Here is a 16822-nt window from a genome sequence, read left to right as displayed (position 1 = left end):
CCCTCCAACAAATTATCGAAATTTACAGTTGATAGGGAAACACTATAACCTCATTTGGCAAGCAGCTGGCAAGTGCTTGTACAAAGCAGCTCCCTGCAGCACAATGAGAGGCTTATGGAGAGAGAGAAATCCAAAACTATCAGAGGATGGTTTCAGATGGGTTTGGGCCTGACGGGGAGGGAACACGTCTGCAGCGCTCAGATGGATCCAGCGATCTCCTCCAGCCCACGGCGCTTTCTCCCAGACCGGACAGGAGTCGGCCCCTCCGCCGCCTTACAGCAAAACTGGGATCAAATGTTTGTGCAGCACGAAGTTTTGTTTGTGCCGCTATTATTTTTAAGAGATGAATAAATGTGTCCAGAGATCAGGAAAGGTCAATCAAAAGATTCACTTCCTTCAACTCTAACAGAGTTGGTGTCAAATGTTTGTGCAGCAAAAGTTTTAGTTTGTGCCGCTGTCATTTTTAAGATACGTGTCCAGAGGTCACGAAAGGTCAACCGTCTCCCCACTTCTTCAAATCAGACAGAACTGGTGTCTGATTTGGCTACATTTGTGCAGCCAAATGTTTTTTTTGTGCTGCTTCTGCTAACAGACTGGAACAGTGCTTGGGAGTTTATCAAGGCTCAGTTCTATGGCCTCTTATCATACATATGCTGATGATACACAACTTTACTCCTCCGTATCACTACATGACCGCAGTTTATTAGTCCAAATTGGTGCATTTCTATAAAGCAAATTTACTTTTGTAGCTCCACTTTGTCCAATTTTAAGGTCAAAGGAAACCTCAATGTCTCCTCTGGCAGCCGATGATGAGCCATAATGTCGTAGCAGAAATATAAACCTACCTCTGCTTTCTCCCAGTGCGAACTAGAAACAGCCAATCAGAGCCAGGAGGCGGGTCTTAGCGCTGCCAATCACACCCTTGATCTAGCCAGTCTGCTAAAGCCCGTTAGCATAGCCTTTGATAAACGGTTTGCTGTAACTGTAAGTTGTTTGTCAGCTATCAACACACTTAGCAATGACTACATGATGTTGATTGACAGCGTTAAGACCCTCCTCCAGGCTCTGATTGGTTCTTCAGACAGTAATAAGGACGAGGTGGAGGAGATTGAGCTTTTCACAGATATTCTGTCACGAAATGATGTCAGTTTTAACAAATATGTAAAAAACTTCATAAAAGTTGCATTCGTGTTGTCTTTAACAAACATTTAAATTGGTTCGATGTTATGAAAATGTGACAAACGCGCAAAAAATTAGAAATCAAGAAAGGGGCCAAAACTTTTTCACACCTCTGTATGTAGAATAATCTGTCAGGCCCAACAGAACCAAATAATTGCACAAAAATGTACTAATCCTTAGATACTTATTTGCTTTAAAAACAATGTATGATTGTGTTATGTTTCATACTTTGAGTATTTTTAGGTGGCTTTTTATCCCTCAGGCTGATAAAAAGCCTGAGGGAATATTATTTGACAATTTAACATGTTTCTCAGTTATTAAAGGAGAACAATTTAAATTTTTTCATCCGTTTCAATGACACCAAAAATCTTGTCTGTTTCAGCAACTGTAGGTGTGCTGACCAAAAAAAATCCCTCTTTTTTTAACAAACCAAGTCTGGATGCTGAACAGAGAAGCGAAGGAAATAAAACAAATCAGTATTTGGGTTTCTGTGTTCTGTGGAAAACATATGGGAAGTGTTTGTTTGCCTGCGTTTAAGCCGCCTCCATTTGAGGTCCCCCGAATAAATAAATCAAATAAACCACTGTCGGACATACATTTTCAATCCATCAGGATAATCAGATTCTGTTTACCCCAACAGGAACTATTCTAAAATGTTATTAAAAACTTAAATGGAGTTTAGGCGTGGAATAACTAGGTGCAGGAAATGATGAGCAAACAGGGGGATAAGATTCCAATTACCATTAAACAAGCATTGCTTTGACTAGTAAAGAGGGAAACAGCTTTGATATTTCCCACATTCGGCTCCACGTAGGACAGGAAACCAAATACAATTCATAGACTTTTATAACAGAAGTAGGGAAAGCTTTGTCTTAATTTATTACCAGATCTGTTTTAAACCTTTATATTTGATTATATATGTTACAAAATACCAAAAACATCCTCCTGAAGTCATTACCTTTGTGGAACACCACTCAAGTTTTATCCTGCACATCTAAATAGGCAACGTAGGGAACGCATGCTTCGTTGATCAAAACTGTTGTGGCGCAATTTATCGCGCGGCCATCATTAACGACGGTTTCAAGATGGCGGCGCCTTCATCTGCCGGCGCCACTTCAGCACGATAAGACAGTCAATTTGGACTGCAGTAATCACCCGGCCAGCAGATAACTGTGGCTGTATTTATTTATAATGAGCCCCGTGCGTGTCTAGTGGGAGATAATAGTTTCATTTTTGCAGAGAAAGTTTGCCGGCCGCCCTCATTGTGGAGTAAATGTGACAGATTGCTGCTTCATTTGAATTCATCAGGCTGACAGAGATGAACACGCGATGAATAATAGCAAAGCGACGCCCGGTGAATGCCGCCGCCTCTTTATGAGTCTCCTGACGAGCGTCAGCGCAAATCTACAGGAGCAACGACCGGAAAGCAAGGCGGAGGTATTACAGGAATTTAAAACGAGCAGCATGTCCTCTGCACAGGCAGGCCAGGTTAAAGTCTGGTTGTTGTTAGGAGGCCCTCCAAAAGTTAGAGGGAAGATGCAAAAAATTAACTTAAAAAGTCTGAGATTAATTTAAAAATGTGGAAATTTCTGAGCTCCAAAGGTTATTTTTTGGGGGGTAAGTGGGAGTCAAAAGTTCAGACATTTGTGATAAATCTTAATTTTTTGAGAAAAAACTTGAAAAGCTCCAAAAATTTGCAAAAAAGAAAACCCTGAATTTTATAGATTGATCTCAGGAATGTTTTGGAAAAACATGGAAATTTCTGAGGTCCAAAAGTCAGAAATCTGCCAGGAAAAACTCAGAAATTTTAAGATTAATCTCAGATTTAATAAATAAATTTCTGGGCTCCAAAAGTTAAATATTTGGAAAAAAGGAAAGTCACATTTTGTGGTAAAGCTCAGAATTTTTTCAGAAAAATCAAGGAAATTTCTGAGCTCCAAAACTCTAAAATTCACCAGAAAATAACTTTTGAGATGAATCTCAGATATGCATAGAAATGTCTAAGTTAGAAAACTTGTGAGAAAAAGACTTTTTGTGATTAATCTCAGAAATTTGGAAATCTTTTAACTCCGAAAGTAAAAATTTTTCTACAAAAAACCCTGAAATTTTCTGACCTTGTAAAGTTGAAAATTTTCTGAGTTCCAAACGTAAACAATGTTTTAAAAATGTTTTATATTGTATTTTGCACATTTCTAACAGAAATGACCGACTGTCTAGACTGGGATCAATGAGAGTTGAAATGATTAATCAGACTGATTGCGATTAATCAATTTCGATTAAGATACAGACTAAAAAAAAACAGTAATTTGCTGAAAGAATATACTCAGCAGTAACTAAGCCCAAAACTGTACAAAAAATATAAACATGTTGCATTTAAGATGAAAAATCATCTTTGTCTGTAAATATGCTTTACCTGTTCAGGTAAGAAGATGCTGCCATTTTTAGCTTCACCTGGTTGAAATTCTGTAAGAAATTCTCGTTAATCACCTTTTCTATACAGTTATTAATCATTTAATAGAAAAAATAATCAACAGATCAGCCCTACACTGTATTAATGTGAAAGGACTGATCTCTTCACATAAGTGTTTTTAGCTGCAGACGCTTCGTTTTCTACACATGATGAAGCGTTCACTAAAGGAATGCTGCTGTTGCATTTTAGGGAATAAAATGTTTATTTCTTATTTAAAAGTGAATTACTTTGGAGGGTTTTTGGTATATTTAATGAATTGTATAAAATTCATTATATATGTATAAAAATGGCTTACTGGTAAAATTAAATGATAAAAATGGAAATGTTTTTATACGATTAATCATCAGAAAATTGATTAAGGGACAAAAGTGATTGTGAAACTGATTGTATAATGACTAGAGGTAAGTGAGGTATGTTCAGCTGTTCTGTAGGCTCTTTTAAATCTGATTTGTTGCAACAGAAACAAAGAAAAACAGCAAAAGTTCAGCCAACAGAAAATGCATGCAGTTCTTCGGTCGGACACAAGAGGGCAGAGTTCTCCTACAAATCCTGCCGCTTTCTCTCTGCTCGCCCTTATCGCGGCGGCCGGCGCCTGGAAGATGCCTGCTGAAATAAGTTTGCCTAAAACATCATTACAAATCCAATTAATACTGTCATTAGACTAGATGAAAGGCGAGACAACATTGTGTGGAGGGAAAATCTTTTAAATTCCTGAAAGCTCGGTTGGAACAAGGTTGCAGTGTAATTTGTGACTGATGGTAAGGAGATGCTATCATGAAAGGTAGTGCTGTGGGCTGCTTCCACTTACCACTGTTTAACAGGCTGAGTTCAAATAAATTACTCTATCTTTCCTTTTTATACTTTTACATGACAAATGTATGTAGAATCAATATATTTCTGTAAATAATTAGGTGAATACAAGCCAGGATATTTTTAATATATTTGACCAATTTATGGGAGCGGTCTCAGCCTCAACAAATATTAAAAACTACATTGTTCCAACATTTTATTTTTGTTTAAAATGGTGAATTTTTAATTAAAATGACAAACTTTTGGTGTTTTTAAGTCAATTCCTAAAACACAGACATTCATTTTTAGGGATTTTCTGCTGTGTTTTTATTTTCCTTCATGTTATAATTACTGTTATTTGCTATTTTTGTGTTCAGCACAAAACTGTAAATTGATTTGATTTGAAAATAAGAATCATATTTAAACATGATGAATTGATGTGTGAGAATAAATAAGAAAAATAATAAAATGCCATTTTTTGTGCAAAAATGTATAATTTTATAACGTCAAGAATCCCAGGTAGCATCTTTTATACAAGTAGTTGAAATGTATTAAAATTCATTGTGTTTTTTATTATTCAGTCAGATTAAAGTGATTAATTTTATAATTTATTACTTTTTCTGTTAAAACTGGCAGCTTTCCTGTTTCGCCTGCATTGAATTTAAAACATGAGAACTGATTTCTTTTTTTCAGCCTGATTTACCTGTGAATCTGATCCCAGGTGTGCAGGAGGATTTAATTAAATTATTTAAGATAAAATGAGACATATTATGAGCTTTTCCAGTAGTTCTGAGTTAAAACATGACAATTAGGACAAACAAAGAGAAAAATCTCTTCCACTTGGCATGATGCGATAAACGAAACGTTGTGCAACTTTAGCAACTTCTTGTTTCAATTTGCCATCCGGAAAGTGGAGATCTCTTAACTTTCAGCAAATGGCGCGGGCCAAGAAGAGGCGACGCCTGCCGACCAGACAGACGGGCGTTCCACTCCCCGGCTTTTAACAACCATAGTAATACATCAGTCAAAAGCAATAATTTTACCATTAATGAAATTCCAATTTGCCTTCAGTGCATTTCACGTTGACATTTTCCACATTGCAACAGTGCTTTGATAAAGTTTTTAAAATGCAAAAACGCATCTAAGAGGCTAAAGACCAGCCCAAGTGTCAGCGTGCCTGGCAGAGGACTATGGTACTTAATTTTTATCTCCAAGCGCCCGAGGCGTTAGAAGCCTGAATGTTAACATTGGCTCCATTTTCATTATCATCACATGATTATGGATTTTACTGCATTTAGCTGATAATACAACGAGCAGCTCACCTTAAAAGAATTTGCTGGAAGGTTTCATTTCGGCCCAAATGAAATTTTCATTTGACAAACAAGTATAATTAGGCTGCACTTCTTGTTCGGTGTCAGTCTGTTTTCTGATTGAACTCCGACCAATTTGCAGCCACTAAATGAGTTTGAATAATTTCCATCCTGAATGTCTCGGGGACATTAGCTTTAGGAGTGCTAAGTGGCAGCATGCTTTTTGAAGTTGCTGATTATTTGATGCCACCCCTGTCTACCTTTACGTTTTTGAGCTTACTTCAAAGTTAACAAGAGGAAGACGGAGGGAATGGGGGGTAAAAATTGCTCTACCTCCGAGTACAATGAGAATTTGAAAGTGTTTTTGGCCAGGTCTGGAAGGCAAAGTGAAAATGACTTTAATAAGTGTGTAATGCACTTCGTTAGCTTCAATGCGCTTTGCTTCTCCACTTTATTTCTTTCATGTGGCCACGTTTATGGAGCCGAATGAGCAGATTTGTTTCTGCTGAAACTGTGCAGCTAAAAACTAATACCGCCGTATCGCTTTCATTAAACCTGCTAATTGCAAATTAATAAATTACGAATTATGGCAAATGCAGCAGTTTGCACTCATAAAACCTTCCAGTGTCTGGCGTTGGAGTCCGCATGTTCACGGCTGGAAAGAATCATAAATGTTTGTTTAGGACAAAACGCCCATCGAAGCGGCAAGATCTGCATGTTCATCAAAATGGTTACTGTAAAATCTTTAGATCCATTAGTGAGTGAACAACTGAAGGAATATCTGACGAGAAAATGATGCTGATGTATAAAACAGCTGAAACTCTTCCAGCTTCCTCATGTATCCAAAGGCGTTCCCCATGAATCCGTTCTGGGACTGCTGTTATTCGCTTTAAAAACCAACAATGTGCCTGGAAAGAGAACACCAGTTTCCTTTAATTTAAGGATGTAATGTACTGTTGTGAGGCACTAACATGAGGTAGATCAATGCTGACACCTTAAGAACAGAATTTAAACTGTAGCTGAAACAGAAACTAAACCCCAAATTAACTTTTTTTGAAGATAAATTGTCTAAATTGATTCTTAAGGATGCTATCTTTATGTTTCTGAGCAAAGCTCAGTGCTGCCCTCTTTGGGTTGAACAGTTTAATTTCCCTATTGGTTACAGCAGCACAGTTTGGTTGACGTCTGTATCGGTTTGGTTTCTCACTCGGTTTCTGCAGAGCGACTAGTGATTCAAGTATTTTCGCCATGTTGCCTTTTTTTTTTTTTTTTTACAAAACAGTCACTAGAGGGTCTGAAAGTCCATAAATATGTAAAAACGTTGGAAGAAGTGCTTCATCCCTTTGCTGAACCTTCTCCACTGTCCCAACATTAGGCCACGCCCCTCAGCGCCTCCTGGCTCCGCCCACTTGGGGGCGGAGTTATTATTTCAGTTACACTTTAAACATCAGAAAACACATAAACTTATGTTCTGTTTTAAAAAACAACATCGTAACATATGGAGATAAAGTGAGAGCCTTTAACCTGAGGGAAGCGTCAGTTTTTACAGTGTAGCCATTAGAAACTTGTTATCAAAAGCAAATTAAACTAAATTAAAGTATTTGATGCTTCTAACTGTCATGGTTTTGGTGATAGTTTTTTTCCTATCTAATCCAACATCAAGCTGTTTAGCATTTTAAAGGTTCGTACAGAATTTGAGAAAATATAACCAAATTTCGAATACTTAAAGATGTAGATGTTTTTAATTTTATCAAACTCTTTAGTTACCCCAACCTTTGTGCTTTAGTGCACTCTTCTGAGTAAGATCTTAAAAGTCTTTCCTGGTTAAACGAAGAGTTAACCAGGAAACAAAGTAGTTTGTTGGCAAACTACTTTGCCAACAAATAAAAGTCACAAAAGAAGAAGACGAGGAAGACTGAAGCGTTACGGCTGGCAGAGAGGCGAAGGGTTATTTGTACGTTCCTCCTAATGGATTTAGAAGATGGCCTAAAATCTCAGTAACAGCTATTTCAGTAGGAGTAATCCATCATCCTCAGAATAAATAAACATCAATGCAGAGCAAAACTGAATGAGAGAAATGGAGTGAGGGCAAAAAAGACAGAGAGGATCACAAATAAAGCTCAGTGTGGGATTGATGAGAGGGAATGGGGATTTGGACAATGTGATTAAGTAATGGCTTCAAAATATGGAAAGTAAGGGTAAAACGAGGAATAATTTAGAGGGTATAAAAAGTGCTGGGTGTCAGTGACGGGTGGAATTACATTTCATTATCATAACGGAGAAAACGGCTGCAGCCTGGTTACGATTTCTAAATAAAATCATAATATATTTTACTTTCCCTGACGTAGAACAGACAATAACACTCGTTTAATCACATTTAAATGTGTTCGAAAGGAGCAACACGTTTTATTTCACATTCCAACCTGCTCAGCATGAGGGGCTGATGAAAAGCCAAATACTCTGTTCAGGCGACATTTACAACATGCTTCATTTGGCTGATCGACATATTTCTACAATTTCTAACTTCATCTGAATCTGTTTGCTTTTATTAAAGTTAGTTGGATTCACATGGACTAAATTTTACTCATATTCCTATAAAATTGTATATAAGTCTGATTGCTTTGTCCACATTTCACACATGTTGTAAATTTGTGCACTGCAGAAAAAGATTAAATTAATTAGATTTAATAAAATTAACTGATTAATTATATCCCTAAAACTTCACAGACCCTAAGACAAGTTTAACGGAGGGCGTTCCAGTTGATTTTTCCGACTGGGAAGGTGGAATTTCCCAGTTTAGACAGCAACTGAAGCACAGCGTCAGTGTTTCAGCAGTTTTGCAGTTTTCTGGAAGTTTGTTCCAGATTAGAGGAGCTGGATCTGGAAGCTAACTGATTCATTTTTTTAGGCAGACCTGAGAAGACGCTGTTTTCAGTGCGACTAAAGATAAACATACGGATCAGTTTAGACCTTTAATCCTGGGAATATTCTTCATGTAACAAAAGGCCGCCTTTGTAACCGTCTTTATGTGATTCTGAAGGTTCAGGTCCAAACATAAACCCAGATTTCAGTTCTGATTACGAGTTTGCAGCTCTAATAACTCTTAGCTTAACTACATACACCATTGCCAAATAATTTAGAATAATCAATGAACCCAGCGGCCATTTTTTTGAGTGCGGGAGGAATACGCAAACTCAATAAACACTCAAGGCCCGGATTTGAACATATTATTAATAAAAAGTAAATTATTGTTATGGTAAAATGTCCCACCTGAACACCGATCTCTGTCGGTATGGGATTTTTTTTCTCGGTGATTTTCTGTATTCACATGAAGAGTTTTCTAAACGTTTCCGGTTGGAGCTGTTGCCGTATTTTAAAGCTAGGAAACCGCCGGGTTGTGATCTGCCAGGTGTGGTGATGTGAGTGCTCGGCTCCAGAGCTCCTACCTGTGATGGCGTGTCACTCTGTCAGCCTGTTTTAGTTCTAGCTAAATGATGAGACCTTGTGCTGCCGTAATCTACGCTGAGTCTGGATGAGCTTTTCGACGCAGCAGCGTCTGAAAACCAGGCGGAGGAACGTGGCAGCAATGTCCTCCGCTGAAACTTCCTGTAATCATGACGCCAACATTTCCTGTCACACCATAACACTGCAAAAACACAAAACATGAAGTTTCTTTGGTCTAATTTCCAGTATAAATAGATTGAAATAAGACAAACGAATTAAAAAGTAACTTTTCAGCAACGTACAGAGGTTTCTTTTAGGTAAATAGTTCCTTAACATTGATGAAAAAGTTCCTGTTTTATTGGCAGATTATTTCACTTGTAACATGTTATAAGTTAATTTATCTGCCAATGAAACAAATACTTTTTAATAAGTATTAAGGAAATATTTACCTAATAAGCCTCTAATTCTTGCTGAAAAGTTACCTTTTATTTAGTTTGTCTTATTTTAGTCTGTTTTTTATTTCAGTCCTCAATAACTTCAAAACATGACCATCTGAGTCAAAGTTGTAGAATATTTTGCTGTAAATCATTTATTTTGTTGCTAAACGTTTAAATGCAGCTCTGCTGGTTTTACTGGATCTTGGAGCCACACAGCATCTGCGTTTCCAGTACGAATGTACTGAAAAAACACATTGCGGTTCTTTCCAAACTTTACTTGGATTAATTTAGTTTGATTACTTGTGACCAATTAATGCAGTATGTTTAAGTTGAATCACCTGTTCTTTTTTTCAGTGTATTTGAAGGCTTTTTCCACATCTGTACCAAACATCCGGCTACTTGCTTTAGTTCACAAACTGTACAAACAAAAAGTTTTAGGAGTCATTAGCTATGATTGGTTTTCCCCTGTTGATGAGGATTTTTAAAGACTTGAATCTCTCAAAAACGAACAGCAGCAAAGCCAAAATCTGATTTTGATATCTGCAGTGCAGTTTGTCTCCGATCTCCAGTGGAAAAGCAGCTTATTGGCAGCAAGTGAACGTGTGAATCCAGAGGAGCTAATGACTGAATGCTGAGAAAATCAGTTTAACTATCCCTCCGTCTTTAATAGTACAGATCTGTCGTTACTGTTTGTGTCAGTTTACTGATCCTTTAAATGAAATAAAGTCTGCAGCTAACAGGAAGAATCACCAGGTTAAGGTCATGACCTGTTCTGGGGTCAGGTTGCCTGATATCTGCGTAAAAGACACAGAAATCGTCCTGAAATGTGGTTTTATGGTTGGACCAAAATTCAGACTGTTGTGAATGAACATGATGCAGGATTCAGTCTGAGCGATAAATCGGTTTTATCGGTTTATTGAATCTTTGGTTTGAAGATTTAAAATCTGGATTTTTTTGAAAATTTCACATCAGTTCAAAAGGCTTATAAATAGATGCAAAGACACAAAAACAGGACATTATATCTATAATTTTAGTATGTTTTAGTTTTACGTATATCTTTCCAGTTAGTTTATAGTTTTCACTGTTAATTACTGTTTGTTTCAGTTAACAAAATGTTTTCTCCATTTTTTTTGTTAATTTGTTAGTTTTATCAGTTCAAATTGTTTTTTACATAATAAAAACATAAAAAATGTCACAAACTCATCAGAGTCAACAGTTAGTGAAAACCAATAGCAGACATTACATATCGATGCGCATACCGATGTTGGTGCTGATATATTTCTAAAAGCAACTTTAATGTATTCAGGCAGTGAAATTAGGAGAATAAGAGCCTTTCTGAAATAACTAATAAAGGAACTGAAACTGACAAAAATAAACTGCGACAAGGTCACTCTGCAAAAACACAAAATCTCAGAGTACTTGTGTCTAATTTCTAGTACACATATCTCAGTACTCTTGGTATAAGACAAATCTAAATTACAAGTAACTTTTCAGCAAGATATAGAGTCTTGTTTTAAGTCAATAATTCCTTAATATTGTTGAGAAAGTTTTAGTTTCATTGGCAGATTATTTCAGTTGCAACAAGTATTTTTCCCATGTTATAAGTTAATTTTTCTGCCAAGTGGTTTTTCATCATTAATAACAAATTATGTACATAGAAAAGCTCCTGTTTCTTGCTGAAAAGTTAGTTCTCAGTTTGTCTTATTTCAAGCGTACTAAGACATTTTCTCTAAAATTTAGACTAAAACTACTTGGTGAGATTTTTTGTTTTTGCAGTGTCCATTTGAAAAGGTCAGACTCGTGTCAGATTTAGAACTTGGGTTGCATTAAAAAACATCTGATCTGTGTTGCTCAGACTGTCATGAAACAATCAGACGCAGGTCATTAAGGTGAAAAAGTGGATTTGGGTCACTGTGAGGTGTTAAGCTGAGTAGATCTGATTTTATAGATCGGGAACATCGCCACCGATACATACATATCTGATACAGATACAGATCGGTTCGTCTCCAGTTCAGAAGCATCTGTAGTTCTAACTGTCTGGATGCAGCCAGGTGAGTGGCAGGTGCCGCCGGCCCTCAGCAGGCAGCGTTTGTTGATATAAGCGTGTTTTCCTCTTTGAGCGACTGATCTGCAGAGCTGCACATGAAGGCCCTCGTTCAGCAGTGTACACACCGCACTTCGGGAGGAGTGCGTTTAAACACCTCCCCTCTCTGCCTGCAACATTAAACAGTGTGGAGGGTAGCTGGGAGCCATCATGGAGGACGGCGGCGGCGGTGGGGGCTGGGGAGCGGCGCTCAAACAAATGCTGGAGAGTGGCAAGTTTGCATTCGCCCATACCAACAAGCTCCTATCTCATTAACAAACCGCTGAAATAAAAGAGTGCTTTTTTGGCTCACAGCTATAAAAAAAATTATCATAGTGATGATGTTCCTCAGCCGTCAACAGAGCTGTGATAACGTTGTTTGATGATGACTTTCCCATGAATGTTAAGCAGCCGCCGCAGCAGAGGAAAGGAGCTTATCAGCGCCTAATGCCCATCTCTAATTCCTGCCCTTCTTGAACTAGCCATTTTCTAACAGCGTTAACTGTCAAATTTACATCCCGTCTTAATGCCACTAAAGAGTACGGGGGATGAAGAGTAAATGACAGCAGTGTAATGAGGAAGGCAAGGCATCGCACAGCCGACTTTCTCCCCCCCACCCGTCTCTGCCTCTGAGGGGAAGATGATTTCCACAATATGTGGGCTTCATTCCCTCTTTCTTTCACCAAGGTGTCAGGATGGAGAGCTTATACCTGTGAACTTACTGGATGAGCCTAATTAGCAGAGGAAGAGGACAGAGTTTATTGGGGTATGCCGCTATTACACAGTAAAATAAGGGGTGAATTTCCACCAGCCATGTTTGGTTTGCTTTAATCGAACTCCAGTTGGTTTGACTGGAGGTGAGAATGAGCCATCGAACTCTGATCCACTTAAACGCCTGTTTTTGTGTTTCAGGGTGTTTTCACATCTGATAGTCCAGTAGATTTGGTTCGATTGGAGACAAAGATAACATTTGTTACAATTTCAGCTGCTGTGGTTCCCCTCCTCGCCTTTGGGGGCGCTGCACCAAGAACCTCTGAAGGAAACAGGAAAACCTCTGAAGAAGACACTGAGCTCAACTTCCTTCTTCATGAAAGGTAAACAGAAATGGAGAGGTGACAGATTTTGCCGGTTGAAGGATTTATCTTCTGTCTTTGGCAGAAAACCATGAGTCATTTCTACCGCTAGCACTAGCACTAGCACTAGCACTAGCGATAGCACCACTGCTAGCACTAGCGATAGCACCACTGCTAGCACTAGCACTAGCGCTTTTGTTTTGGTTGTATTTACTAAGTGAAACAAACCAAACTATTGATGGGTTTTAGCAATTTTAGCAGTTATTTGTCTTTGGTAAAAGTCCACAAGCCATTTCTCCCTTTAGTGTTAAACTCTTGTGTTTGTTTTGGTTGTATTTACCCAGAATGCCCTGCGTTGTAGTCCACTTCCTGCTTTTGGAGCAGTTTCCAGTTTGCTTGGCGTTCACATAAATGTTCAAACCGCATCAGAGATCATTTCAGCCAAACCCAGACTGGGGTTTGTAGCTGGTCGATTAGCATTCTCACCTTCCCAAGCGAACCAAACTTTCCAGACAAACGGACTGGAGTTGGATTAAACCGGATTAAACATGGCTGGTGTGAATCCACCATGGAGTTCTCGTAAAATTATTACTTCATTCTACTAATATTGCAACTTTATTCTGGTATTTTCTTTATATTATAAATATTCTTGTGATATTTGACTTTATTTTGGTTTTCATAATCTCACTCTAATATTCCTTCACAGAATTGAAAGTCCAAATAAACAGAAACTGTAAAACACGCTCATCAAACAAGATGGCGGCCTTGGGCGCACTGACATGGTAAAAAAAAGAAAAAAGAACACTTTCCAAAAATTAAGTCTTCAAAAACCAAAAAGTTTAGTAATCAATAAAATTGATTAATTGCCCAGCCATCACAGAGAACTCTAATTGGTATTCATTAACCAATCGATGTATAGATAATTACAATACTTACCAAAGTATAAAAAATTACAACTACTACTATCATCTAATAAAAACTAAAGAATATTTAACTGATAGTTGAGAAAACTAATTGAATTAGATCAAAACAAAATAAAACTAAACTACCATGAAAAACAAAAAGCTGTTACAACCCCAGCCACAAACGGTCACAAAGAAATGTTTAGCATTTAGCTTCCACATTTCCATTGTTTTCTCAAAACCAAACCTGGTTTGTTTACAGTTTCAGTTGCATCTGTTGGACATCACTTGATATTTAATGTTCCATGTTTCACTTTCATGCTACAAACCGCATGAGAATAAAAAACAAGAAGTGTTGGGCGTACTCTGACATNTGGACATCACTTGATATTTAATGTTCCATGTTTCACTTTCATGCTACAAACCGCATGAGAATAAAAAACAAGAAGTGTTGGGCGTACTCTGACATAGAAACCATGAATATGGAGTCCATTTTATCCGGAGGTCGGACTCTGGGTCAGACTCTGGATCGGACTCCGTTTGAACTCTGGTCGGACTCCGGTTGGACTCTGGGTGGATTCTGGTCGGACTCTGGTCGGACTCTGGTCGGACTCCGGTCGGACTCCGTTTGGACTCTGGGTGGACTCTGGTCGGACTCTGGGTGGACTCTGGGTTGACTCTGGTCGGACTCTGGTCGGACTCCGGTCGGACTCCGTTTGGACTCTGGGTGGACTCTGGTCGGACTCTGGGCGGACTCCGTTTGGACTCTGCTCAGACTCTGGTCGGACTCTGGTTGGACTCTGGGCGGACTGGTCGGACTCCGTTTGGACTCTGGCCGGACTCCGTTTGGACTCCGGTTGGACTCTGGTCAGAGTCTGGGTGGACTCTGGGTGGACTCTGGGTGAACTCTGGTCGGACTCCAGTTGGACTCTGGTCGGACCCCGGTTGGACTCCGGTCGGACTCCGGTCGGACTCTGGGCGAACTCTGGTCGGACTCCGTTTGAACTCTGGTCGGACTCCGGTCGGACTCTGGCCGGACTCCTGGTGGACTCCGGTCGGACTCTTGGTGGACTCCGGTCGGACTCTTGGTGGACTCTGGTCGGACTCTTGGTGGACTCTGGTCAGACTCTGGGCGGACTCTAGGCGGACTCCGTTTGAACTCTGGTCGGACTCCGGTCGGACTCTGGTCGGACTCTTGGTGGACTCCGGTCGGACTCCGGTCGGACTCTTGGTGGACTCCGGTCGGACTCTTGGTGGACTCCGGTCGGACTCTGGTCGGACTCTTGGTGGACTCCGGTCGGACTCCGGTCGGACTCTTGGTGGACTCCGGTCGGACTCTTGGTGGACTCTGGTCGGACTCTGGTCGGACTCCGGTTGGACTCAGGTCTGACTCTGGGTGGAGATTAAATCTGGGCTCATCTGATTGGACCATAGAAAGTTTCAAACTGGGATGATTTCATGCTCCAGTGAAAGGCGAGAGGCTACGATGGTTTGGAAAGGAAACAGACAACAGATCAAATTAAGTCAAATCAAGTCAAATCTTACCTTTGATGAGAAATATTTAAACTTAAATGTTTTGTTTTATGCAGCTTTGCCAAATACGACGAACTAACTGTAAATTAAGCTACATTTAGGCATAATGGATATTTATTTACACTTATTTAGACATTTATTGTTCTGAAAAGAGGTACAGTGATAAATATTGTATATAATATTTATGCTATAACAGCTTATATCACTGAGGTCAATATGTGAAATATTATCCCTGAAGCTCTGCTGCTGCTTCCCATTTCAAATCTGTTTTTCATGTTAATTTATGCATTCAAACACTAAAAGCAACATCTTAGCAAACAGATATTTTTAGTCTGATCAGTTTACTGAGATAAAAGATGAAATTTAAACTTCTGCTACCTGAACCACATTTTCAGGGTTTCTCCTGCAGGTGTGCGATTGGTATCGATCTGATTTATCACCGATACTGATACTGATAGCGATACTTTTACTATTTAAATTTGTTATATCAACAAACGTCTGACTCTCAGGAGTTTTTGTGAATTATTTTGTTCAAATCTAGAATTCGATTTGGATAAAGTTGATGTCTACAAAATACCTGAAAGTGCCGGGTTCCTTGTCTGCACTGCAAAAATATAAAATCTTACCAAGTAATTTTGGTCTAGTTTCTAAAATATCTTCATGCACTTCAAATTAGCCAAAACTAACTAATAAATAACTTTTCAGTGAAATACAGGAGCTTGTTTTAAGTCAATAACTGCTGTTCTAGTTTTTCACTGGTAGATTATTTCACTTAAAATGACATTTTTCCCTTAAGTGGAACTTGAACTATTTCATCATTATTAATTCATTATTTACTTAAAATAAGCTTCTATGTTTTGCTGAAAAGTTACTTGTATATTTAAGTGTAATAAGATATTTGGAGTATAAACCAAACCAGAAATGCTTTTGTGTTTTTGCAGTGTGCAGCTCGCAGCAGCTGAGCTCCGCCTGTGGGCTCAATAGATTTGACACTAGAGTGCTGATGAATCTCATCAGTTTAATGTGTTTATGCTTGCTAATCCTTAGAAGCTTATTGCTGTTCAATGGAGTGCTAAAAAGTTACCTAATTTCCCCTTGGTCGCCCTGCGCCCCCGCTCTCCCTCTCTCTGGTGTTGGATGTGGATCTTGTGGAAAACACGCAGGACACGCCGCGTCTCGCTGATTTGTGTTATAGGCCGCAGAATGGGCTTTGACGGGACCACAGTACGGGCTGATATTTCTGTTTTTCCACCTTAAATTCGCCCCATCACTGTCTGATCCCCCTCTTCCCCACCAAGTGCTTCAGTCTTATCTGCGGCGCCCCCACCTCGCCTGTCGCTCCCTCTACGAATGCCTATATGACAGCTAACACCCAGTATTAATTAAAATGTCATGCCTCCGAATCAATATTGTAAAACAGTTCAAACACGACTCGTCGCCACTGCTGTGATAAGTGCTTTTGGGTGACAGGTAAGTCCAGAGAAAGAGATGCAAGAGAATGGTGTGACGGATTTATCCAGAGAGAACATGTAACATTAAAATTTATGACCCACACACACACACACACACACACACACACACACACACACACACACACACACA

General features: G+C 39.1%; 1 protein-coding gene across 1 annotated transcript; it reads right to left on the bottom strand.

Annotated features, from left to right (window-relative positions):
* Positions 1-14204: 14204 nt before the first annotated feature.
* Positions 14205-15119, bottom strand: LOC107838010 (early nodulin-75-like). The gene is made up of 2 exons (XM_016679052.1): positions 14606-15119; positions 14205-14551 (listed from the first exon to the last, which is right to left on the bottom strand). The coding sequence occupies exons 1-2, from the start codon at positions 15117-15119 to the stop codon at positions 14205-14207; spliced, it is 861 nt and encodes a 286-aa protein (XP_016534538.1).
* Positions 15120-16822: the final 1703 nt, after the last annotated feature.

Source organism: Poecilia formosa, unplaced genomic scaffold, assembly GCF_000485575.1.
Source record: "Poecilia formosa unplaced genomic scaffold, Poecilia_formosa-5.1.2 Scaffold201, whole genome shotgun sequence".
Classification (NCBI taxonomy): Eukaryota; Metazoa; Chordata; class Actinopteri; order Cyprinodontiformes; family Poeciliidae; genus Poecilia; species Poecilia formosa.
The sequence above is the reverse complement of the archived record's forward strand: the minus strand, read 5'-3'. Positions and strand labels throughout refer to the sequence as shown.